This window comes from Hemibagrus wyckioides, linkage group LG04, assembly GCF_019097595.1.
Source record: "Hemibagrus wyckioides isolate EC202008001 linkage group LG04, SWU_Hwy_1.0, whole genome shotgun sequence".
NCBI lineage: Eukaryota > Metazoa > Chordata > Actinopteri > Siluriformes > Bagridae > Hemibagrus > Hemibagrus wyckioides.
This window is the reverse complement of record NC_080713.1, coordinates 9,041,189-9,069,139: the sequence shown is the minus strand read 5'-3', so window position 1 is coordinate 9,069,139 and position 27,951 is coordinate 9,041,189. Positions and strand designations below refer to the sequence as shown.

The following is a 27,951-nucleotide window of genomic DNA, read 5'->3' as shown; positions in this document are numbered from 1 at the left end:
CACCCCACAGCCAAGTTTATTGTACGGTAATTAAATCTCTTTTTAGGATGATGCCACTTTGACCTCGGTATTTAGAGTGTTGTGACACTCAGACGATCCTCCGCTGTTGGGAAGTCGATCGTAAAAAGGGTGATTTGAAGGCAGCATGGGCAGACGGTGTATATCCACAGGACATGATCAATCACATGATCAAGAATGATCACTATTAAGATCTGATTTGTTCAATCAAAAGCTATATATTTATGTAATTCATTTAGTTGTTCAATAGTGCCCAATGAGGGCACAGTTTATGATCTTGTAATGTAATGTTTCTCTCACTAATCCCTGTTAAGATTTTAAAGACTTCGAACACCTTGTATTACATTATATTAATGAAATTATACATCAGTCAGGATTGGTTTGGTGAACAGTTGTATGGGATTGCGCTCTCTGATAAAGAATTTGCAATTTTACTTCATCAAAATCTAGAATATGTCATTGTGATGTCTTCTGTATGTAATACACTACCTCAAAGTTGCAGCAAAAATTGTTAACAAGCAGATGTATATTGCTAATTTCTGAAGCTTCAATTAAGAAATAATGTTACATTTATTTAGAGGCATCAGGTTTACATGGTTCAGAGTTTGTGAGTGTGTGTGTGTGTGTGACTCATTCTTGGAGTATTCACTTCGAAATTTTCCTACCGGTCCGATTTCACAAGCTGTGGCTGCAGTCCATCGTTGAAAACATTTGTAGTTACCCCAAATTGCTTACACGAAGGCCACATTTGTATTGTGGCGAGACTGGGATGCCAGTGTGAACAAGAAATAGCTGAAAGTGAAAGGAAACAGAGGTGAAACATGAAAATATTAGCTATTAATTGTGTTTTTACCCAGCCAAGGGTCATTGAATAAACTTTTGAAGAGATGCCTAGACCTATGAGCAGCCTAGCAACCTGACGTGATTTGGATATAGTATGACTGGGTTTTATTAAAGAATTGGATTGACATTAGCTAAAATGTTTTCCACTTATTATTCTGGATTACCATTAAAAGACAGGGAGTGCTATTAGGCTAAACTACCACTTTAAAATGGTGTAATTCTAGATCTGTATGGCTCGGTATCCTGTCCTAAGTGGTGGTCTAGCCTGCAAGACGTATAAATATCTTATTGAGCATTTGTACTAGAACGAAATTGAAGGCATACAGGTCTGTGTTTGCATACATTTATAGTATTTGTAGACAGGTTCAAGGTGTTATATTTTAAAATTATAACATCGTGGGTGCTTTGGCACTGAAGGCTCTTGTGCTACCCAGCCAGATGCCATAATCTCATTTGTTAACTCACTAAAGAAACCTGCTCTAATGGATATGTTTAACTAGATACCTTTTTTTAAACTATGTTGCTTCACCCAACAACATAAATTAGGCATTTTCGCTAACTAGCAAGCTAAGCCTATTAAAATACTTAGTTAGCAAGCCAACTTGACCGATGTGATAGTTAGGTTAGCTACTTAGCTGCTAACCAGCTTCACAATTGGAAGTTAGATTGCGAGTTGGAATGTGTTTTTGAACACTTTTGCAGTTCTGACCCCAAACAGCACAACACAGCATGTTCCAAAACAAATTCTAGCTAAACGTTTTTGCAACCAGAGGATGTGGCTAACGCTGGAGTGACTTGTCTTACTTAGAAGTCTGTTTTAAAATGAAAAATGACACAAAACATGAACTTGAAGTGAAATGATACTGATGAATAATGCCCATTATGACCGGATCCTCACAGATATTTATCTCCCCATAGTAGAAACTCAGATATTTGGAAATCTATTGCAAAAACACATAGCAGTCTGCATAATACACAGCTAAATTCAATTCTCTTCTCTATCGCTAGCTGAGGGAAGATAAGTGTTGCTAGCTGAAAAGCTACTGTACACTACACTCTGGGTCATTACTATATTATTGTTTCATTGTATAACAAGGTCAATTTGGTTAAAAAAAAATGTGTGATGCAGATTTTTTATAACATGAAACATGGTTAAACTGGTGCTTCTAGAAATGTCTGAGCACTGAACAGTTAGTAACTGAGTCAGTACCAGGGCTAGTAAGAAACAATTCAAGATAATATATATATAAATATATTTACCATCAGAATTGACAGCTTTCAGACAAATTTTAAATGCCAAAAATCTAAATATAGACATGCCAAAAGGACTCGTCAGAGAAGTGACTTCTAGCAACTCTAATACGTTATTGTTATCCCAGCATATATATATACACTATGGAAAGTGTTTATGCTAATGGTGAAAGAATTCAACTTGCATTAAAAATGTCATTTGTGTAGTCTGGCTTCTAAATGAGGTACTTAGCCATAAAAACAAATCACTTTCTTCTAGTTTTGTATTCCTTGTTTTTCTTTCGTACAGAAATGTGTTACAGTATAGTGGATCCACAGCAGTAGACAGCTCTTGCATGGTGTGGCACAATTGTCTCGACATCCGCACTGCTGCAGCAGCCCCCAATACATGTACACACACACACACACACACACACACACATTTCACCCTCTCCTCCTCCCCTTCCTGGGAAAGTCTGAGCGAAAGCTCTTCTATTTGCATAATCGTCTTTAGGGCCTTTGTGGGCGGGCTCTTTGGGCCACTGGTCGTCTCGGCCACCTGTCCAGAACAAATCAGACTGGCTTTCACATCCCCGCGCTAATGAATAAATTGATTAGATATGATTTAGATGGAGAGAGATGTCTTTCAGCTTCACTAATAATGGCGGTTGTGATATTTTAGCCTTCACTATGATGAACTTGGCAACATAGTGTTTTAGTGGGTCTGTCCATAACAGCATTATTCTTGAATTCTCTTATGAACTCTTATAGGTATGTGCGTGTCTCTCTGTGCATGTGTGTTTACAGGAATGTGACACTCTGGGTAGCGGTTTACTCTTAAGTCTGGTCTTTGTGTGTTGATGGCACTCATGAATATGTAGCCACAGTGGGACTCTGAGACAGAGAGAGCAGCGCAGTCTGGCTCAGAGACAAACACATGCTGGAAATCAGAGCGAATTAAAAAATATATCCATCTCTGTGAGCATGCACAGGCAAGGCCCAGCTCCACCTGCTGAGAGCATATAGAGAATGCAGAAGCAAAGCATGCTTTGGGAGGGAATAGGCTACTTTGAATGAAGACTCCAACTCTAATAAAGCAAAAGTTGCATGGTTAATCCTTTGGATCTAATTCAAGAGTTCAAAACAGGGGGAGGAAGTCCTGAGAGGAATCCCCTCGCTCCCTGAACATTAGAGTGAATGGGAAATGACTTTAGATTGGGTTTCACTATACCAGTCAGACTGCATCAGTTTTTATACAGCTGCACTGCCACTGTGGCAGTTTAAGCAGAAGATGGGAAGCAATAGCAAATAAATTTGTAAAGTCCTGACCTACATTCCCAGTACTATTTTGTAATACTGTTGCCCTTTCTGGGATTCTCAATGCATATCAGTACCCATAAAGGGGTGGTATGGCTGCTTTTGCCCCTGTTTTCTCCCCAGTTTGGTCTTGTCAGTTTCCACTCACTAGATATCTCTCCCCTGTCACCTCTACCAACCAGGGTGGTTGAAGGCTAACACGTGTTTCCTTTGACACACACGTGAAGCCAAACTCTGTTGGGCATGCAGTGTCACAGGGCAGAATAAGAGTAACAGTTTTCAGGGTTCAACCATGCAATCTCCTGACAATGGTTGCGTCACTTTGGAGCTCAGTCAGATACTACCGTACCGCATTGTCTCACATCAAAACAGCTCATAAATCAATATGATTGTAAATCACACACTGCTTTAATGATATCTTTTATACATCAGAGTGTTGATGGATGCACACTCATATTTGGATGGACGTGTCAGTTCAGATTCTTTTACATTTGTTCAGTGGAAAACTTGATACTTGTCACCTAGAAGTAGTAAGTGAAGGTGACTGGACTTGTGAAGACACTTCTTCATGTATCTAATTTTATTCATAGCATTTACTAACCACACCTAGATGTTTCTAAAGTCTGTTGATGAGAAAACATTGACACAGATACCGATGTTTATATTAAAATAGAATCTCTATATGTTTAACCCAAATTCCTCTCTGTCTGCTGTGTATGTGTATAATTGTTGGTGATGGTTATCAGGGTGGATGCGTGCCTGGCTCTAGTGCGAACGAGAACACAGTGACTCAACGGTGTGTAATGGGATGATGTCAATACTGGGTTGAAGTTTGTGCCTTTTATTGTGGCTGGGAATGTGTCTACTTTTGGTGAGGTCATGAATTGACACTTAATCATCTTAGAGTGTTGGAGCAGAGAGATGAAAATTGAATGTGCGGTGGAGTGAAGCGACAGTGAGAGAGCTGAAAGTGTATGGAGACAGAAGACCAGAGGAAAGGATCTATTGTGTGATATTCTGGAAAGTAACAGCAAGATGACGTCAAACAGAAAGACTGGAATATGCTTTTGCTGCATCATAAGCAAGATCACCCAGGATGCTGAATCAGTATATAAATCAGAATCACTTTATTGAATCAAAATCCGAATCACATTATTGTTCAGGTATATTTGCATCTGCTAGGATTAAATAGAATCGGTGTTTAATTGTGCAAACGCAAAAAGTTCAATAATACACCAATGTCAATACAGCAAGACAAATAACACAAAAAATAGGAAGAATATGAAGTAAAGGTGAAGACAATCACAGAGAATCTTCAAACATGCATATAAAATGCAAATATCTTGAACGAACTAAAACTACATGGTATAACAGCACTATGTTTAGTGCAATTATTTAAAAAAATATGTTGAACGGTCTCAGTTCAATTATACAGGTGTGACTAAGGAGTCTATCCAGAGCTGTTAATGAGAGCTAGTGCCTGTAGGATGAAGCTTTTTGTGTGTCGTGCTGCTTTTGTTTGAACCGCTCTGCAATACTTTCCAGACCTTACTCACTCAAATGGCCAGGATGTGAGGGGTCTGTAATGATCTTACATGCATGCTTCTTTATTCAGGACTCCAGCAGGTCTCGGCTGGAAAGCAGGCTGCATCCAATAATTTTTCGAAAGAATAATTGATGAGCTGTGGTTTGTTTTTGGCCTGAGCACCAAACCGGACAGTTATGGAGAAGATCAGGATGAAGTCAGTGATTGCTGTGTAGAACCACACCAAGACTGTTTGGAGGAGATTGGGTTTTTCAGCTGTTGCAGGAAGAACATTTGTTGAGTTGGGGTTTTTTTTCCACTTGAGTTTACATGGCATGATCCTAGGTATCTGAATCGGCTCAACTGTTTTTGTTTTTTTGATAAGTGAGCCCTTTGAGAATGGAGTGGCTATTTTCTAAAAATTGCTGATCATATCAAGTTATGGGCTCTGGAGGAGATTGTGACAGACAGTTGTACCACTTCCAGTCTGTTTATGGACTGGGCATTGTTGGAAATTGTGGTGTCATTGATAGACAGTGAAGGGTGTGTAGAGAGAAGAGAAGGTAGAAGATCCCCGGGGTGCTCGGGTCCTGAGAGTTTCAGAGTTTTGCCAAACTGCACATTCTGCTGTCTGTCGGTCAGGAAGTCTGTGAGCCTTTGGCAGATGGAGTTCAGCAGAATGAACTGGTTTAGTTTCTCATCCCAGGAATGATCATGTTAAATGCTGAGCTTGTCGAGATCATATGAACTGTAGCCTATATTTAATACAGGGTTTATTTTGATGTAGGTGAACTTCAGGGGGTTAAAGGAAGTCTTTGATTGAGGTCGAGTAGCTTAAAAGTCTTCAGAAATACTGAGTGTTTTGTGTGTAATCATTCCTCCACATGATAATGGAGGTCTTGAAAGCGATAGGACGAATATACAGTCCAAGAGATTGATTTAATGTGAGCACTCTAGATATTGGGTCTATGCATTGCTTCAGTGTGGAAGGGGAAATGAGATCTGGACCAGCTGTTGTCCAGACATTTTGATTCTTAAGCTAGGTTTGTGCCAAATGATTTTTGGCTCTTTTTTTTTTTTGCTGTTGCAGGAAAAAAAAAACAATTCATGCATCTGCAATTCTTTGATGGCGATCGTGAGATTGGCAGTCTTAGATTGCGTAATGTGACATGTTTAGCGGTGCTTGCTGATTTGAAAGCGGACCAAAATGTTCTGAAATGTTTGACAAAAATCTGAATATGAGCTCTGCAACAACACTTTTCTGAAAGCCACCAACAGGAGGATAGCATAGGGTTAATATGTGAAGCTCATAGACAAAACATATGCAAAACATGCTGATGAATAGAAAACGATCCTGATAACATCGGGATCACTCTGAAGAATGTTTTTGTCTTTGGTGCCCCCTTTTCAGCACAAGTCCAGATCACATCGATTGAAGCAGAACATAGTAATTTACACAGGTCTGTCATTAGAGGATCTTTATAGTATAGTCTGGACATGGAGAACTTATCACATAGCATGTTATAGAACTCAAACAAGATATTTTAATAATAATGGGATTATTTAGTATAGTGTGACCATTAATAATGTTCAAATAAAAACCTGTAAAAAACCTGTGTAAAACCTGCTTTAATTTTCAAAACACTTTTATAGTGATGGAAGCTTGATAGCAAACCTTTATAACAAGCAGATCTTTTAGTGGTATTTTCTTATTTATTATATACCTTATATATATATATATATATATATATATATATATATATATATATATATATATATATATATATATATATATATATATAATATATTATATATTATATATATATTATATATATATATATATAATATATTATATATTATATATATTATATATATTATTATATATTAACAGCATGGTTTTCCAAGAATTCATTTTTCACAACTTGCTTCCAAGTTGCTTCTTCCAGAGAATGGAGTGGTGCACTTTATGAAGCTGATAAACAGCCGTTATTGCTAGGTCCTTAACCATTGTGTGTGTGTGTGTGTGTGTGTGTGTGTGTAAGTGGGTGCCAGACCTTATAATGACCCTTAAAAGACCACAAAATGCATTATATCTAAACACAGTGGAGCCAGCTGCATAAGCCAGACGCTTTCCCATGTAGGCAGGAGAGAAATGTATCCCAGCATTCCTCAATCAGACTTCAGGAAGTAGGCAGGAAACAGGCAGTTGCAATACCATGCTCCTAACAGACTGCAATACCCAAATAAGTATCTTTGAAAAAATTTGCAGTGTTCACAAGTCTCTTTTTGAAACATGACTTCATTTCCTGTGGTGTCATTTCTATGCTGTGGGTTGTCTGATGTCACATCTAATCTCTAATAATCTGTATCAGCAAAAAAGATTAACCATCTTTCTAATGCAGAGAAATGCAATGAATCTGTTGTCCTACAAATTTCTTGTATCTAGCTAACTTAAAAATGCACTTGCTTGGCTTGTCATTGTTTATGTAAACTATTCAAGAGGAGCCATTTTTAAAAGAGACTCTTTTGAAATTAATTTTTAAACAACCCCCAGAAGCCAAACCGGTGGTGACAAAAGCAGAACTTCCTTGGGAAAGAGACTATTGCGTCCGAAACAGCTGACACAGGGGCTTGTTAAGGGGTGATGCATGAAGGCGAAAAGGGGTTGCATCTTTTCGGAAGGTCATCTTAAGGCCATATGTGTCACTTCCCTGATCACTAAAGTCCACACTATCTTTGCTTTAGTTTTGCCTCCATAGAAAGTACTTAAACAAAACCAGGTTTTTCGCCCCTTGCTTTCTGTTTTGGATTTATAAGAGATAGCGTGTAAAAGTGCTACTATAGATATTCTGCACTCTGTCATGAGCGAACCTGACACTATCTTTTCCTTAACAGTGCACCACAGCTATATTTAACTCTTCTACCGTAGTCACCTCAGCTTTGTAGATGAATCATTACACGCAAGAGATGTTGGCAGAACTTTGCCAGAGGCTCTGTGTAGTGTATCAGATCATCAACGATGGAGGTTACAAGTTGTAACTGCTTTTAGATGGGCCAAGAGGGAGAGAACAAAGTGAGTGTACTTGCCAAAAACATAATGAAAACTTGGTATCTATTACACTGCAGTGAACTTTTCTCTCTGTGAATCTGGCAGTGGACTAAAGTTGAGTGTCTGCTCGCAATATGTGAAGAATATGCTCCTTGACCCAAGCTATGTCCTCCTTATCTGTCTCCATTGTATCTGCTTGACCCTTTCAGTGGGGTTAATATAAATGCAGGTCAAGAGGTTGCAGGTTAAGGGGTGAAAGTTGAAAATAAGGCTTTGGTCACTTTCACCCTGTGTCCAGACCTAGTCTGTCCAAAATGGAAACCAAAGCGAGGAAAAGAAGAGATGAATCTGTGGTCAGCCCACCCTAGAACCCGCCCCATTCCCATCCTTAATACACACCTCTGAGTCACACGGACACTAAACACAGCCTCATTTCGCTTTTGTCTCATGTCTGCCAAGAAAAACCATTAGTCCACAAATCAAAAAGTCTCAAAGTCAATAGAGCTCAATTTATTTGTTCTGTTTTTTCCACAAAACCTTAATCTTTATTCTTGAAGATGGTTTGTCATTTATGAATTTACACGACTGATGTAAAGTCCATGGTATTTTACCACTGTGCATCATATGATGAGTCATAAGACTGATGTTAACTGGCTTCCAGTGGTGTGAATTGATATGATATCAGTGTTGTGGCAAGCATGAAAATAGCATGGAGGGTCAGCTTCAATCATGCTCCTTACAGAAGCACTATACAGCCAAAAGTATGTGGGCCTTCCCCAAACTTTTGAAAGCACACAATTGTCTTGAATGTCTTTGTACACTGCAAAATTAAGATTTGACTTCACTAGAACTAAGGGGCCCGAACATGTTCCGGCATGACAATGCCCCTGTGCAAAAGTGAGGTCCAAGAAGACATGGTTTACCAAAGCTGGACTGGTAGAACTTGAGCAACCTACAACATAGATAGCGTCCTTCAGGGGACGGCTTGGTGGTGCAGTGGGTAGTATTTCTACCTTACAGCTACAGGATCCCCAATTCAAGCCTCAGCTCAGGTTAATGTCTGTGTGAAGTTGCTGTACATGTTTGCTGTACCTGTCTGTGTGAGTTTCCTCTGGGTTCTCCAGTTTCCTCCATCCTGCAATAGGTGGGTTGGATATATTGAATTGCACCTAGTTGTGAATAGTGTTTGAATGTATGATGGACTGGCATCCCATCTAGGTGGTATTCATCTCCAGCTTCACTTTACTCCTGTGTTGAACTAATCGTGTTTGTAGTTCAGCATGTGTACAGACTTGTTCCTTGTCCTTGAGAAGTAGGTAGACTGATCAGATGTCTATTTTAAGTTGTTTGTTTCTCAGTGTATTGCTTACTGCACTGGATTGTGTCAGTTCTTTTGCAATGCTTGTCTTTTGGCATCTGGGCTTTTGTGTGGACGAGATTCTATCTTAGCGTGTTGCTAAGTCTGAAATATACAGATCTACCACATCACATAAAGCAAAACAATGTTTTGTTTATACTGTTTTTGCTTCTTCTGATGTTTATCTGTTGTTCCCTTTTATACCCTATCACTGTTTTGGGGCCCATTCTGGCTAATGTTTCAGGCCTTCTTTGATGATTATTTCTTATATTTTTATGCTTCTGCTAAAGGACTGATTCACACAGCAAGGCTAATTGTCTGAAACAGTTTTTCTTTAATAGCTTCCTTTCTTCCTTTAAAGTATATTTTAAAAGAATTTCATGCGTACAAATTTATAACAAGAAGGACCAGACATGGAGGCGGAGGAATCCCCATTGATATCAAGTTCTACTTACTGGAGAACTTCTGTTCTATAGTTTTCTTTACTTTTCCCTACAAAACAGTAGTACTTTTCTCAGTGTGTGCCAAAAACTCACACATGCCCAAATAAAAAAAAGAAATTCAAGAATTAGCAGCTCACTTGATTTATTTAACTCTGGATTATTCCATGCACTAAACAAAGCAGTAGAACCATCTTCACCCAAAATCTATTTACCATCACCAGAATGACACTTGTAGTGAAGACAAACCAAGCTCTGAGACCAACTCTTTCATCATGAACATAAGAGAAACACTCTTTCTATCCTCTTTCACGAAAGGAACATTCAGCATATGGCAGCTATGAAGCCTGGGGGCTCAACTGACCCTCTTGGTCTGAGCATTTCCCTTTCAAGAGCTACAAAAACCATGGATAATGCATGAGAAGATGCTATTGGATACAAAGACACTCATCAGAACCAAATTGTAACTGGATCTTCACCAGAGTGGCCTAAACCCCCATCAACGCTATACACATGGTACCCATATGGCCTAGTGGAGAGTCTCTCTTTTTCTCTCACTCTCTCACTCTCACTCACTCTCGCTCTCTCACAGTCTCTTTAACACAAGCATGCTAACCTAATCCAGATCTCCTCTGCCTTGGGCTCGGCATGCCATGTTGTCATCTTTTTCCATGTTGTCTGCACTTTTAAACCTAAGACCCTAAGGCAGCTGGAGCAGGAAGGAGTATTGTGCTGTGTTAATGGTGAGCAAAGTGTTTAGACCATAGAGGATATATTGTTCGTCTCTTAGCGCAAGCCCTGGATTTTTTGGGTAAGAAAGTATGAGTGAATTGGGCTTGTTATTGCCATGACACCTTCATTATATTCCAGATCATCTGTCAACCAGAATCTGTGTCCACAAAACACGGACATAATCCTGAAATACGTTGTACGTCATTTTGCATCTTGCATTCATTGTACTGGTTTATTTTACAGTTCCTTAGTGCACTTCATTTTCAGTGAGACCACAGTGCACGGGACACCACATTGGTCACCATACAATACAGAGTGGCCTATACTTGGTGGAGTATTGTTCGAAAGGTCAGGGCAAGAATAGTAGGTATTGTAGTAAAAAGAAACATCTGAATCGACCACTTTCTGAACTAATTGTTCTTCTAAACTCCCAAAAGTCAGTAGACCAAAGAAAGAAAGAAAGTTTCAAGAGATACCAGTTGAATTCAGTCCATCTGAAATTGGAGTGCACATGCAGGGGTCTCCTCACCATTTTAGTTTCAGTCCATCAAACTTTGCACACTACATAAATCATCTCTTTCAGTGGCTGCCCTCCATTTTTGCACTTTCCACCCCTTGGCCAAATGCTGCTGTGGGTGAGATGAATAGCTTTGGGGCCAAAACCACTGAAGGTTCCTCCACCTCTTCATCTAGCTCCATGGCCATGTGTCACTCTCTTTCACTAAAATAAGAGCTCCCACTGGACTGAATGAGCACAGCGACAGGCCTGGGTGCTGCCGGACCTGCCTTCTGGAAGCTTTGTTATAGCTCAGTGCCAAGTCAGTGCCCATTCAATGCCCTTATTGTGCCCAGCCATGGGCTGGTCTCGGGTGGTTCTGGAAAGCGACCCACTCAGAGAGAGAGCGGAGCACAAAGGGGAGTCTGTGTAGGAGGGAACAGAGTAAATTTACACAAACTATGTGTTCTGACAGTCTGGGCTGTGCTTTAATAGCGAAAACTGTTCCAGTGTTTCCAGCCAAATGAGAGATAGCTAAAGGGTATTGACTTTTTTCTGAGGTGGTTTAATTTTGCAGAGATAATTCTTACTTTAGACAAGATTTTGTATTTGTTATCCAATATGCTCTTGTGTTTAAAAAAAAATTAATTGTATTATGAACATAAAATCTACACATTGTTTTATACTTATTATTTCACAGAGAAAAGAACTCAGTCAAGAATTGTACATGCTGTCTGTCTTGTTGGGTCAACCATCCACTTTTGTGTCTTTGTCTTTATTTTTACTTCTCTTGACCCCCCCCCCCTCCCTTGTTCTTTTCTCACTCACCGTTTTTCAGTGTGTTCAGTGTCACATTTAATGAGACATCCAGCATAGCAGGAGTAGAGACCGCGAATGCTAAACTCAAAGTTCCAGGATGCCAAGCAGCTGTACGAAAGAGTAGCATTGTTATGGACGAGACTCTGCTCAGCTTGTTAGGCATGTTCAAGATGTCAAGCATGACGGCGTTGACACAGCATTGGCATGATAGTTGAAGCTTTGGAGCCTGAATGTTTGAGCAGAGTGTACGGATGAGGAGGGGAGGGAAGTTATAGAGTACTTCATTGTCAATTCTTAATCCAATGCTTCATCTATACATTTATCTCCACTGGCACTACTGTCATCGATAGATAAACAGCTTGTGGCTAATATAGAAAACTTAAAAACAGACATGTTTTTTTTAATTTAGTTCATTTTTTTTGTCAAAAAAGACAATACAGAATTTATTTACAAAATAAATCTTGAATGCCACTGAAGCAACACATGTCTGTTTGTGAAGATTAAAATTCACGTCGTCCATTTTTTCCTTTATAATGCACAATGTTTTTAATGGGAGCCCCAAAATACACTATATTGCCAAAAGTTTTTGGACAAAATCCCTCAAAATCAATGAATTCAGGTGTTGTTTTTCAGGGGGTCGGCTTGGTGCCTTAGTTCCCAACTTTGTGGGAACAGTTTGGGGATGGCCCCTTCCTGTTCCGACATGACTGCGCACCAGTGCACAAAGCAAGGTGTGTTTGGTGTGGAGGAACTTGACTGGCCTGCGCAGAGTCCTGACCTCAACCCAATAGAACACATTTGGGATGAATTAGAGTGGAGGCTGAGAGCCACACCTTCTCATCCAACATCAGTGCCTGACCTCACAAATGCACTTCTAGAGGGATGGTCAAAAATTCCCATAAACACAGTCCTAAACCTTGTGGAAAGCCTTCCCAGAAGAGTTGAAGCTGTTACAGCTGCAAAGGGGCGGGCCAACTCCATATTACATTCATGTGCATGTAGCGGCAGACGTCCCAAAACTTTTGGCAATATAGTGTAGTTATATTTATGATGAAGCTATTTATTTAGGTGTCACTTTTGGGTCCCAATGTAATATTATTATTATTATTATTATTATTAATAATAATAATAAAAATAATAATAACAATTAAAAAGGATAAACCTAGCTGTAATGTAATTTAGGCTAAATTTAAGGCAGCATCACATGTATACACTTTAAAAATGGTAAAGCTTTTTGTTCTAGTAAGCTTTATTTTTTTATAAACTGTATTGTTTAAATGGTTAGGCCATTTTTGGGTTTAGGAAAAGGAAATTCTGTATAAAATATATATTATATTGAATAGTGAAAGGTTTATTTTCCCACATAGTGCTAAGCATGTGGCTAGCTCTAACACTTTTTTCTTTTGTTCCATCACTTTAAGGACTGAGTTTATTGGACTATCAAACAAGTAACAAATGTCTCTAAATGAATGACTGATTTTCTGACCGGTTTCTATTGTTACTGTGCATGTGGGCAAGTGTTTCAGGGGATGTTATGCAGTGCAGGCTGTAGCATGACATCCCCTGTAGAGTAACTGCTTAGCTAGCTAGGTCTATTTGAGGTAAACATTTACAACTAGCTAGCATTCTGTGAATCTTAGCTGTTTTCTGCTCTACAGTTTGCCTGAAAGAACAGATTCCTCTTTATATTTGTGAATGTTTTTGCGTTAAATGTTTCCTAAAAGTTTCCCACAAGCTGCATTCACTCATTCAACTGGTCATCTTGAGTGTTCTGTGCTGGTTCTAAACTGGATAGTGTTCTTATGTTTTGACTCAACTCAATGGTCAGTCCTCTTTCGAAACATATGGCCATGCCAGAACCCATCAAAGGGTTAAACTCTGTAGCTCAGACACACAGATTTGTGCTTATTGGATATGATAAATGGGTCTGTGTCCATTAGCCTGTACAGGAAGTCCTGACATCCTATTGTTTCTATCTTGTCTAGGTTATTGCTGAACATGCACAAACTGTCTGGCGCTCTGTCTCTCGCTCTTTCATTCCTGCCTCAGGTCAGCTGAGCCAGCATAATCCCAGGGCCAAAGTCAATACGCAATTCTACCACACATACACTCTTTATGATCAGCTATCTATTTAAATGCTCTTTTTCTCTGAAGATCTCTGAAGCTGGACTTTATAGCTGGATTGATGTTTTATGAGTGAGCAGGTCTGGTGTAGGGACCTGAGAGATGTGGCTTTTGAGAGTAGATAACGAGCTTTGGAAAATGTGACTGCCTTTTGCCTCTTTATGTACATAAACTTTGGAATTTACTATTTAAAGGGTGTTTGCATCAAGCCTTCATGATGAATCCATAATCAATTTTTAAAAAGGAAAGTTGGAGTATTTAAGAAAGGCTTATATCAAAACATTAGGTTACATTAAAACAGAGGCTCAGAGGAAAAGACTAAAATGTGTAGGACATTCAGTACTCCAGAACCAGGGTTGGAAACAGTATGGTTGTATGTATTGTTTGACTATGTGACTAAGATGTGTTTGGGACGTGTGAATGTCATAACTGCCAAATGAAGTCGCAAGAAATTCTTTGGAAGGGTTTGTGAAAGTAGGTGTATGTAGTTTACATTTCTGCAATTTTATGTTTGATTCTAGCTTGGAATATTTTGTTATGGTGTTCAGTCAGGAATATGTTGATGTGATGTCCTTTACATTTCTACAGTGTCCATTAACACATAAAGCTGAGCTGATCCGTGGGATACCCAGATGGTCAGCTCTCTTGAAGTAGTCTCCTAGACTACTCGGTCCTAAATCCCTTAACCCAGTCACTTTGAAATGAGTAAAACCTTATACTTAAGATTGTATTTAGTCCTTGAATGCGCTTATAGGAATCAGAGGATGAAGCAGGAAGCAGGAAGCAGATGGCGATACACATCATGCTTCATATGCAGTATGCCATTTATTATAGTGAGTGAGAAAGCCGATGGAAGAAATTCTTCAGCTCCATCAAAATAATCTTTCATTCATCACTGTATCCTGGACAGAAGAAGAAGCCTTTATTATCATCATCACATATACATTACAGCACAGTGGAATCCCAGCTGAGGAAGCAGGGGTCAGAGCATAGGGGCAGCTATGATACAGCGCCCCTAGAGAAGAGAGGGCTAAGGCCCTTGCTCAATTGCCCAACCATGTCAGCTTGGCATTGCTGGGGCTTGAACCCCAATCAGCAACCCATTGTAATAAGCATACCCTTAACCAATTTTGTATCTGGAGTCTATCCCAGAAAGGCTAAAATCCGCTTTGACATCAGTCCATCAAAACACACCATGCAGTAGAATGATGTATGGACTGGAAGCATGTGCTGTCACCTAACAGTTACATGTGAAGCAAAATTGTAAGTTATCAAATTGATGGTCTCGTAAAATAATCAGTGACATGCTGTTAACGATCAAATAATAAACAATTGCATTGACTATCTATAAAAGCACACCCTTTTATGTTTTATTCCCTACATAATCCTACTTAAGCTGAGATGGATAAACTGTGACATTTTTTGACAAATAACATTCATTTGTTTGCAGCGGTTATGATTTGAATGCCTAAGTGAAGCAAATGAACTTCATGTCAGTCAAAGAAAAGGTTGAATTTAACTCTTGGATTCTTGTGCAAGACTTTTTACCTTCTGGTTCTTTGACTGGATGACATTCTGCATGTATTAGTCTGAATGTGAAAGCGAATATACAAACACACACATCAGCCTGTCATTCTACAAAAAAGCATATATAATGCAGCTGAGTATACGAGATTCTCCAACCTATTAAGCATTCAATTATGACTTCCCCTTGTTTCCCTCTTTGCTGTTGCTTTACAGATGTTACCCTAGCCGTTTAGTTTTTCTCATTCGTGCTCACTAAGCCAAAAACCCGAAGATCAAAGCAGACCTAACAGAGCACTGATTGAAGTTTATTTTGTTGCGTGTTAAAACCAGATGCATGTATTGCTGTCCTGAAGATTTCACTATTTTCTCAGGGAATGTGCATGCAGTTAGATATTTGTAAACAGACAAAAGATGAGTAGATAGCTGTGGTTTATATGTGAGAGACTTGAGAGAAATGTTCAGGGTGCGCTCGAGAGCATGTTTCCCAGTCACCGCTCCAGTTTTGACATATTGCATTCTGTCACTCATCGGAAGCGGATTTCCTGCCAACTTCTTTCTCACAAACAAACTTACTAAGTCTGCAGTATACTATAGCGGGGTGTGTTAAGGTGCAATATCCTGTTGCATCTCAGTATATGAGCAATAAGGATACTCCTTAATAAAAGGAGTCTGGCCTTTTCCGGCATTGCACTGCGATTAATCACTTTTATAAATAACTGCACATGCTTTGTTGGGTTTTTTTTTTTTGTCCAAGTCTGTAGTATATTAAAGTAGGAATTTTAACACGACTGCTGGACAACCATCAGAAAAGGCAAAAATGCAGTAGAGACCAGATTATAAAACTGCTTGAGGACCGAGGTCCTTGATGAAAATGATGTGTGCTCACATGCTGTGTGTGTCCAGACCCTAAACAATGCACTTTGCCAGTTCATGAGAATATTTGCACAGCCGGATAACATTATTGTTATACAGTCTTTTTGTACAATAGTGTACTGTTTTACATTTTGCACCCTTTAAGAACTCTCTGTACTCTGTCCCCTGTTATTTTTACTGTACACAATTAATCATGCTCTTATCAAGTGTGCGCACCTGTGATGAACACACAGCGAAGTGCCATGATAAACAACTGGCTTAAAAGTTGGAAATAATAGCTCGAATCTGTTACACACAAACAGCAGAAGGACTACTGTGTGTGTGTGTGTGTGTGTGTGTGTGTGTGTGTGTGTGTGCGCAAATAAGGTCATGTCCGAAGAAAGAGGCATGTCCACAATTTGGTTTGAAACTAGATTGTTTTGCATTAAATAGGTGCAAAAGTAGCTGCATTTTTACCCTTGCGTGATTGAATATGTAAATACACATGTATTTTTACTGTTCTCTTCTTGCATAAGTAGTAAGAAGTCATTTGGGAGCCTAATTGTGTGCTCACAAGGTATAATAAAAGATGTTCTATTTTGTGATGATGGTGTCCTGATATTAGCAAGGAGGTTGGCCAGCACAAGCCTTCGAAACAGCTTGGCATCGACTTTACAAGTCTCTGGATCTGTACTGGAGAACTGAGCACTATTTCACATTATGTCTGGAGTCTCTGAAGGCCATAACATATGATTTTATATTTTTTTCCTCACTCATTCAATTATTTTGTAAGCCTGTATGGTGTGTGATTGGGGGCGGGGTTATTCTAGAAGAGACCACTCCCAGTAGAACAGAAATGTTTTATTATGGGATAAAGGTGGTCAGTAAGAAGTAGGTTGGGTTGATTTACAGTCGCTGAGGTCACTCAAATGGGACCCAAACCTTGGCGGAAAAATGCTTTCCACAGCATAAACAACATCCAGTCCTATATCCTATATAGAAATACTTGAAATTGTCCAGCTGATCTATGTGAGTTGTCATGGTTCTTACTTCAGTTATGACTTGCACTGCTGGCTGCATTCTCCCTGTGACTAGTGACCCTGAGTTTGTCAGTTTCAACAAATATCATTATTATTGTATATAGTACATGCGTAATAAGCTATAAGCATAAATGCATATAATCTAGTCCTCTGACAGCTTGAATCCATTATGTCTAACAGTATGCAATATTAAGGATGGATATTTAATTAATTAATTAATTACCAGAATTTATCCCCTTTTAGTTTAAAGCAGGTTAAGTTTGAGTCTAGCAAAATAAATTATATATCAGCTAATTTTGGGGGTTTTTAATTAATAATTTAAAACATTTTGCCTGATTTTCAATATAACACCCATGACTGATATTCTATTTCTTCAATTTTGTGTGTGTGTAGTATTAAAAAATCATTTACACCTCATTTAACAAAAAGAATGTTGTTGCCTAGTTACACATATCAACTTTCCTTCATTCATTATCCTTATATAATTTATTACTGTAAAATTGAATTTACTATTCCCTTTTCCCGCATTTCATTTACATGTCTCTAGGGCTCAAAATGGTTAAAGCTCTAGATTGTTGATAGGAAGTTCGGGGCTCAAGCTTGTCACTGTTGGGTCCTGTTCCTGTGGGGAACTCTCTCTGCTCCAGGGTGCTGGATCATGGCTTACCCTTGGCTCTGATCCCTAAGCAGGGGTATGTGGATAAAAGAATATTTCAGTGCTATAATGTATATGTGACAAAAATAAAGGCTTCTTCTTCTTCTTCTTCTTAAAGTGTGGTAAAGCAAACCATCACAAAACTCCTCCCCCACACAAGAATTTATGGCCAAAATTAGCTGAAAAAGTTTTTAAAGATTCACAATTTTAAAATCTTTTAGAAATAGTAGACCATCTGGTTATTTTTAGGATACTCATTTGAACCTACTACAACTATTTTGTTCGATAGATAGATAGATAGATAGATAGATAGATAGATAGATAGATAGATAGATAGATAGATAGATAGATAGATAGATAGATAGATAGATAGATAGAAATTGGTCAGTATCTTGGGGGATAGGTGAACCTACTTTAACCTTCTCAGGGAGTAAAGATGCTGTTGCGCCTACCTAACCATACGTCATACTCATAATTCAGCACTGTTAAATTCTCAATTCTGATTGGACAGTTGTTGTCGATTTTATAACGGCGCAATAATAGGTGCAAGGGAAATCGCAAGCATTATCAATCCACTCGTTCTGATGCATTATGGTTTCTATAGTAACAAATTTCACTTCTATAGTAGTAGCTGTAAGGATTTCTCAGAGGGGTTGGTTATTTGGCATGCCTGGAAGGATTCTCCTGTGTCAGTGCATCATAACCTTCAGAGGTAAAGCTGATCCTTTGAGTTTCCTGACACAGGAAAGTCTTTAGAACAGACAAGGTGGCAGTTTCTCAGTATAACTCTATGTATTTTTTTTGTCACGCCATCAACATGACTGATCATTTTCCAATAACAGCATGTTTCGTCCTTTACTTATTCTCTGGTTCAGATCATAGGTTGTCTGCGGCAGTGAAGGAAGTGACCCAGTGAGATTGAAGAGCGGAAATCTGTGATTAGAGTGAAAGTAATATTCTAAAGTAACACCTCTTGCCTTTATAGAGAAAGAGGTTATTGAACAGTGGATTAGACAGATGTGCTGAATTACTGGTTCTGCCATAAAGCTACAGTGTTTGCATCGTGAGACAGGGTTTTATTATAAAAATTGTTTTTATTGTGCATAATGTCAGTCACTAAGGCACTCAAACAGTGTAAAGTGGCAGATAAACAGCAGGAAGCCCACTTAGTGTTTCAGTTTTTTTTCTGGGCCACACAGGAAGTGGAAGCTGGCTCTGAGTTGCTATAGCAACACCCCCACCCCCCCCTTAAGACAGGTGTTTATTGAGCCATGGCTTCTCTCTCTATCCCCCTCTGTGTAAATAGCCAGGCTCTCCTGCTGCAGACTTACAGTAGGGTTTAACATAAAACATATAACAATATTATGGTGTCTCTATATCTTCTGAACACATCTACTAGCTTTCTTACATTCTAGAAGGTTCCATCTTTCCAGCGTAACACAGTGATGGACTTGATTATGACATTTATGTAAACTGTGTAAACTGGGTCATGTAAAATGTTTCCAAGTACCTTGTTCATAATGCATTTAAAACAGATTTATAGCTGATCGCTTAATCCACTTCTGAGACGCATTTAGGCCAGATCTACGTACTTATAGAGGCGCAGCACAACATGTGATTGATGCACCAAGCATTAACATTCAATATCCGTAGCCAGATGAAAACTCTACCTATTAAATATGCTCTGGATGAGGCTTGTATTGCGACTTAATAGCTGCTGTGAAATGGTGGAAATGGTCACACAGAGAGCTGTTAAAAGGCTGCAGTCTCTTTATATGCAGAGTTGAGGACAAGTAAATTAGGTTTAAAGTGTTAATATGACAGATATTTGATGTTGAGAGAATTGATTTCCAAGTAATTTTAGTCTAATTAAAAGGCTGTTGTGTTTTAGAATTCATGTCATATAATAAAAAAATAATTGTTCCGTTTTTATAGCTGAGTGTGGTCGCTAGAGTGATGAAAGTGTCCCAGTGGACAAGGAGGATTAAAATATATAGCCCTCTCTAAATATACTATATTGCCAAATGTTTTGGGACACCCCACCAAATCATTGAATTCAGGTGTTGTTTATCAGGGGTTGGGCTTGGCTTCTTAGTTCCAGTGAAAGGAACTCTTAATGTTTCAGCATACCAAGACATTTTGGACAATTTTATGCTCCTTACTTTGTGGGAACAGTTTGGGGATGACCCCTTCCTGTTCCAACATGACTGCACTCCAGTGCACAAAGCAAGATCCATACAGACATGGATGAGCGAGTTTGGTGTGGAGGAGCTTGACTGGCCTGCACAGAGTCCTGACCTCAACCTGATAGAACACCTTTGGGATGAATTAGAGCGGAGACTGTGAGCCAGGCCTTCTCGTCCAACATCATACCTCACAAATGCACTTCTAATTCCATAAAAATTCCATTAAACACACTCCTAAACCTTGTGGAAAGCCTTCCCAGAAGAGTTGAAGCTGTTATAGCTGCAAAGGGCTGGTCAACTCCATATTAAATTCATGTGCATGTAAAGGCAGATGTCCCAAAACATTTGGCAATATAGTGTATTACTTTTATCAATGTCCCAGTATTTATGAAAATGACTAGAACAGTCTTTTACCCAAGTACATTCCTACACGAATGTATAGAGCAAGCAATAGACTAAGACGTCAAGGAGTTGCACATATGAGAACAGACCACTCTGCATAGTCACTATTGCGTTATTATATGTATAAGGAATAAAACATGATGAAAAAGAAGAAAAAGCTCAAATTGTTGAATGACAATAAAAGTTATTTTCCAATACCAGCCCAAAAACCATCCTAAAGCCAATATTTTATTAAAAACTTTTATTTGTTACAGTTTGTACATATTCTCTTTCATTATAGCAGTTGCAGTCGAATAAACAGTCGGTTTGTTTTTCAGCTTTAAAAAATACAGCTTTGCATGTTACACCACCTGCACACATGCCACTCAGTTACACCCAGTATTGTTTATAGATTGCTGCAGGAGTTAGGTATTTTTATAAGCCAATCAAGTTAGCATCACCTCGGTTCTCATGACTAAATGCCAGTAGGATTTTTCAATAGGTGCTAATATTCTAAAATATTTCCAGGTTTTAGGATTTGTTCCTGCAGCACTCGGTTGACCCACACGTTATTAGAGATAGCATTATCTTTCCAGATTTCCTTTTCTTTTAACAGATGTTGTCATCAAATATGTAAATACGAACTACTTGGTAAAGTATGAAAAGGAAAGAACATGTCAGCTGTGCCTGTCAGGTCTGTTGTGAATCTGAAGTTGAAGGACAGTCATCGTCATCATGATCATCATCATCATCATCATCATCATCGCATGAACTCAGAGCTGGTGATGGTGTCAAGTGATTAAAACCTTCTAAAATATGAAGGCAGCTAAAGACTCAACATGTTGAAGACATAAATGACTGAGAGTGAAAGCTCAAAAAAGAAGTCATTAGCTGATCGTCCAGCTATCAATCAATCCTCTCTCTCTCTCTCTCTCTCTCTCTCTCTCTCTCTCTCTCTCTCTCTCTCTCTCTGGTGTGATCCTGTTAAAGGAGTGTGTAAAGAGCCCTGTCCAGTCTATGCTTATTTTAGGCTGCACAGAGAGAAAGAAAAATAAAAAACGTAAGCTCAGCTGACAAGAAAGTCTGAAAAGAGCAGTCTCTCTCCTTCTCTCCATCCCTCTATCCGAGAGCACCTCCACCCATCCTAGCCTGCACACACCTTGGAATTACATGCAGTCATAGGAGAAAGCCTTCTTTCTTTTGGTTAAAGGGAGGAGGGAGGGATAGTGCGAGAGAAATTGTGTGTGTGTGTGTGTGTGTGTGTGAGAGAGAGAGAGGGATTTCTATGTATGTTCAAGCAGGAAGTTGTGACACATACCACATATATGACGTGTCGTAGCTATGGAAGCACACATGGAGATGGAGAGCCTCGGAGTGCAAGCTGAATGAAAGGCTACTGAGGCATTTAAAGTGCCCCTGACAATAACAATTGGTCTTTCAGAGCTATCTCTTTTGGATTCTTTGTTTTGGACACCAAAAAGGTGCTATATCTATTCATTTTCTGTACCATTTTATGCTACTCAGAGTTGCAGGGAACCTGGAGCCTATTCCTGGGGGCTCAGGGCACATCATGGAGGATAGGGTGCCCGTCAATCGTACATAGACATTCATACAAACATTCACATACTAGAGACAAAATAGTGATGCCAATCAGCCTACAAGAAAGGTCTTCGGGCTGAAAGGGGAGTACCTGACGGAAACCCAGGGTCCAGGGTCCCCAGCATAGTATCCTGGAATAAGAAGCGATAAGCAGTACAGAGAATGGATGGATGTACATTCATATCATGGTCTACCAGTTAATGACCTTTTGTATGGTACTGCATGTTTATTTATATATATTTGGCAGTGGTTTGTCAAACCAATCAGTGGAAGTGGGTATACACAGAAATGCAGATAGCTAATCTGGTTGTGATTCTGAAGCTTGTGGCCTGAAAGTGTACAAGAGATCAGACACCTCATAGCTCACAGCTCATGATGCATGAAATCATGACATTAATGTCAGTACTATCATTTGCACATTACCTTTGAATTGCCCATGGTGAGAACGTATAGAAATGTGTCCTCGGCACTTGTACATGATGCTTGAAAGTCAAGCTCAGTGTGAGTTGGAAAGACAGGACTGCACTGAGGATGTGTTTCTAGAAGGATTTACGTTGTAGTGTTTGGCACTTGACTTTAATCGATGTAAAATATGTTTGAAGTTATAAACAAACTAAGCATCTATTCATATATTTATAGTGTTGTGATTTATCATTGCTATCATTCAAGAGAGAGAGAGAGATGTACTGCTCTAATAGTGCTGTTGTTTTCAGAGCTGGGAATGTGTCAGGTGGGTACGACATAACTGTGTCATGTTTGTCCAGTGTGACTGTGAGTCCTGTTTACTCCATACCGTCTCTCTGGCTGGGAATCTCTACTGAATATTTTGACGCAGAAATCCTCACTTGTTTGGCCATATGTCAGATACATAAAAGGGGGTCTTCACTGTAATTGTGCCTCTCCCTTTCCCATATGGAAGCACACATACACACCCCCTCACTAGTGCAAGCGTATGTCACAGAATTCCAAAGGAACTGGCACAGTATGTTGTGGTGTGTGTGTCTAATGATGTAACTCTTCTGACATCGCTATTGTTTAGTAATGTCGCTGCTCTTTGGTGTTTGATAGCTCTTTGATTCGTGATAAATGGTGTTTAATGACGGGGTCATGAGAACACACATATGGCCCCTCGGCCACACTGCGTTTCCTCTTGCCAAGCACGGGATTCATGCTGAGAGTCTGAATGGAGGAGTGGATCAGCCAATTAACGGTGCTTTTGTTGTTGTCGTTTGTGTTTGGTGTCGTTGCAGGCTCTCCAGAAGCTGGCCAATCAGTATTTGAAGAGGGACTGGCCTGGCATCAAACCAGATGACCAGAGAAACGACTACAGGTGAATCACTGCACACACGATCCTCATTTTCCCAAACATACTATGATGATAAAGGGAATAAAATTGAAATGCACAAAATTTCCTTCCTCACCCCAGATATAGATGTCCATCAGCTAAGATGTTTTTTGTTTTGTTTTTTTCACTGGCGTTATGAGATTAATATTTACATTTACATTTCTGGCATTTGGCAGACGCTCTTATCCAGAGCGACATACAAGAGTGCTTTGAAGTCTCTATCATTGAATACATTAAAACTTCTAAGTTGGATGCTTGTAGCCTTTAGTTTAGTGAACATGAAAAAGCTCACCTAAATCTCTCTATCACTTCTGACCATGCTTTACATCTAGGGTAATATTTATGCTTCACCATACCCTTCCTATTGTCCAGCTAAAATAAAATATATTTGTGTTGCCATTAAACTAATATATCTTTACTTATGGAGACTTTCTATCTTTCTGTCTTTAGTTATGGAGAAACAATGCGCATGATGCAAAAAATTTGCAAGTGCATCATGGGAATGTGCGATTCAAATCTTAGAATATCTTAACTGCTATTAATTATGAATTTAATGCTGTTGTACTGTGTGAACATCAGAGGTGCCACACCCATAGAGTTAAAACATAGAGGGCATGTTGGTCACATGATCACATCCTTTCAAAGAGATCCTGTGCCATCAGACGCTTAGGAATCAGTTGCTTTCAAATAACACCATACACACGATGCCTCGATTTAACAGTGCCCGAGCAGGAGCCCACCGAAATCTGTCATTTTAACAGACTTTGGAGATCTCAGGTGCTGCCGCTGAGCTTATTATGTTTCAGGCGATCATTTCCGTCATCAATTTTTCAATTTTTCATCATCAGGCATCAGTCATCAATTTTTTATTGGGAATTCATACATTTATTTATTAATTTTTGAGATATTGTGAATCTGCAGTCTGTTTGTTTACAATATTAAACCTCTGTTGCTAGACATTGTTTTTTTATTTATTTACTTTTATGCAGACAAAAATGCAGATTGTTTTGCATTTTTATGAGTCATTCAAATTTTGTTCAGAATATTCTGAGAATTTAATTACATTAAATTGTGAAGCCAGTATTATGAACAGACCTATAGGCTCCAGTACATAGATTTATTATTATTATTATTATTATTATTATTATTATTATTACTCTTATTTATTTATTTATTTATTTATTTATTTATTTATTTATTATTTGTTTGTTTGTTTGTTTATTTGTTTATATATTTGTATTTTTTAAGCATTTTTAATTTTTGGGGCCCCTAAGTATTGGTATTATTACACATACACAGTGACTCCAAAGATAGAACCCTAAAAAAACAGATGTAATGGAGGATGTACTGTGTGTGTACTGTATATTTCACTTGGTACTAGTGACCCAGGTTCATTGTACCTATTATGTAACATTATGTTCCTCTAATAACCTGACATGTCTTGTTACGTGTGGCTTGTTGCCCACATGCAGCCTCGCTAGAGAATGTGGAAAAGCTTTGACACTTCCTCTGCTGCAGGAATGTGTACGGGGTGTGGAGGGCATATTTGGAGGGCACAGTGGAGGTGAACCAGACTCGACTCTACATTTGCGAGAACTACAAGAACGAGATCTCGGACCCTGCCAAAACCGTACGCCTTTACAAAGAGCAGCAGCTCAAGAAGGTACTGCTCTCACTCACATTGATTTCCCCTATACTTAATGTGATGTGTGTGTGTGTGCGATGATGTATGCCTTTGAGTTTATATCTGATGTTATGCCTCTAGAGGAATTTAGTTAAGAACATGAACATTAACTACATTTCATTCATATTTAAAAAGAGGTTATGTCTTGTTTAACATGTGGAAATTAATTACCATGTTGTCAGTTAATTTGGCTACAAGAAGGATAAAGAGAACCATGAGAAAAATCCCAAAGGACTCAGTAAAGTACTGCATTCAGTAAAATAATGTTTTCAGGAATGAAACACAACCTCAAACTGACTCTGTAGTTTGTACATGCATAGTCTTTTTTCATCTCGCTGTTACACCTGTACTGTTACACTTGAATGCTTGATACACACAGATATTTACCGAAGTACTTGTGCAATCCACATGTAAAATGAGTGTGTAATAAAATATCTGAAACGGTTAGATCATTTTATTGAGTCTGCACAATATGTGCATACTGAAAACAATACAATACTTACATATTTGTCCTATGAGTGGTATCTAACTGCCCCTTTGCTCTGCCCCTCTGTGTTGGTGCCCTTCGTGGGTCTTTGCGCTACAGTGCATCGAGCAGTTGGGCCGGATCCAGGCTGAACTCCAAGACTCTGTGAAGGACCTGGCAAAATCCAAGAAGAAGTACTTTGAGCTGGAGCAGATGGCCCAGGCCGTCCGGGAAAAAGCAGACATCGAGGCCAAGTAGGTACTCTCCATGCAGTGAGGTCTAGGCCCTAAAGCTAATGGCTTCAGAACTGTCCTGTTTACACTTTGATCATAAAGACGAAGCTCTGAAAACCGCTCCGGAGCCATTCTGTTTATTGGCGATTAGAAACTAGCAGGAGATTCATCTCAAACCTCTGAGTCTTCCTCCTCAATTTTCTGCCTACTCAGAGGTTATATGAAATCAAGTGTTCCCGTGTGTTTGGCAGAAAACGCTATACAGTAAATTCTCAGCATGTCCTTGACTAAAAACCTTCGGGACATTTTTCTTTCTTCTTTATGGATTATTAGCTAGATACAAAATTTTTTTAATGACGGTTCAGTTATTGAGGCCTGGTCCTAAGATGCAAGTAGATCAGAGAGAGAAAGGGAAAAAGAGTTGCTTAGCTGGATAGCATGTGCAACCGGCTAGTAAAGTTCGTATTGATTTGGGCACAGGTCTAGCACCACATTTTGTTCCTGGCAATAACGTGAAATGGAGGGTTTGCACTTGTCTGTTGTGTTCAGCTGAGGAATTGAAAGTGGGGGCCATTAGTCTTTCACCTTTCCGCCTTAATATATTGTGATCAGACCTCCACCAAGCTTTTATCAATCATGATAAGCTGCTTTGTCTAGATATATTCAACTGCATTGAGAGCCTCAACCCAAAAACAAATGATTCAGTCCCTCATAGCAGCTGCTCCAATATATAACGGTCACTGCATACTGCATTATTACTTTTTCCTTCCGTCTGAACTGGGTTTGACACGGAGCCTACGAATTCTTGTTACTTCCTGTTCAGGGTCTGTGAGGCTGTTAATCTTGGTTGAATTTGTAATGCCTGCTTTCTCTTTGTCACGCAGGTCCGAGCGTAGGCTGATTAAGACTCCTTTTTCCTTCCTTTCACAACTCAAGAACAATCTAGTCCTTGTGTTTTTTTTTTATAACCACTGTAAAGTTGCAAAGTTTTCTTCAATAGTGGGACAGGTTCCACTGTGAATGCTTTCAAACCCACAGGAAGATGGTCTTTATGCTGTGGTGTCTAGAGCTGGGTTTGATTTACACTGTCTGAATGCTGTGCTGATTAAAGTCTGCTGTGTGTTCCTAGGTCAAAGCTGGGCCTGTTTCAGTCCAGGATTAGTTTACAGAAGGCCAGCGTCAAGGTGAGCAAAACAGCCTCACTCGAAACGGACATCACGTTCTATGGTTCTTGTTTGTTTGGAAGGGTTGAGCAATTTGCTAAATACTAAGCATTTCCTAGACTTCTACTAGATTTCTTTGTGGGTATTAACACTGTACCTGATGCATTCATACCTGCACCACACACCTTTCATTTGCATGTACAGGGCAGAGAAATTCTTTTCTTCTCATATTCCAGCTTGTTAGGAAGCTGGGTTTACAACACCAGCTCAGCTATGATACAGCAGTCAGCAGGTTAAAGGCCTTGCTCGGGGTCCAACAGTAGGAATTTGATATCTAGCCTTCTGATCATTAGTCCAGATGCTTAACCCTTAAACGCCCAATGTTATCATCATCAAAATAAATACATTCAAAACGTCTTGGATAAATTGAAAATCATCATACTTTTTATTCATTTGTTGTTACTTTAAATGCTCTGTGAAACGAGTTAGACCCTGTTATCACTTACCTTATAACATCTAATAGTTTAAAATATAAAAAATAAACCCTCAACATATTGCTCAGGAAACCCTCAGGCCCCCTGTCCTGAAGACTTTTAGAAGACTATCTTCTCTGACTTACAAAGTGCTGACACTGGAGAATCCTTCTTAAAATGTTCATTTATATAATTAATTAAAACTTCATCAGATTAATAAATGCATGTTTTAATCCCTGTATATAGGATTTGAGAATTCAAGAACACTATTGAAAAAAAGAGATTGTTGGGTTTATAGAGAGTCTTTTAATAACACTGTTTTTGCTATGATAGTATTACAAGTAGCTAATTATATCTTTATTTTATCTTATTATATTTATTTTTAGGCTATTTTTCT

General features: G+C 39.0%; 1 protein-coding gene across 2 annotated transcripts in view; it reads left to right on the top strand.

Annotated features, from left to right (window-relative positions):
- The window catches only part of LOC131351812 (F-BAR and double SH3 domains protein 2-like), a 96,660-nt gene that overhangs the window by 28,511 nt on the left and 40,198 nt on the right, over positions 1 to 27,951 (top strand). For both annotated transcript variants that reach the window (XM_058387415.1, XM_058387416.1), the window contains exons 4-7: positions 23,441 to 23,520; positions 25,054 to 25,198; positions 25,806 to 25,939; positions 27,048 to 27,102. In XM_058387415.1, coding sequence (XP_058243398.1) covers positions 23,441 to 23,520; positions 25,054 to 25,198; positions 25,806 to 25,939; positions 27,048 to 27,102 — 414 coding nt within the window. The remainder of the gene's footprint in view (positions 1 to 23,440; positions 23,521 to 25,053; positions 25,199 to 25,805; positions 25,940 to 27,047; positions 27,103 to 27,951) is intronic.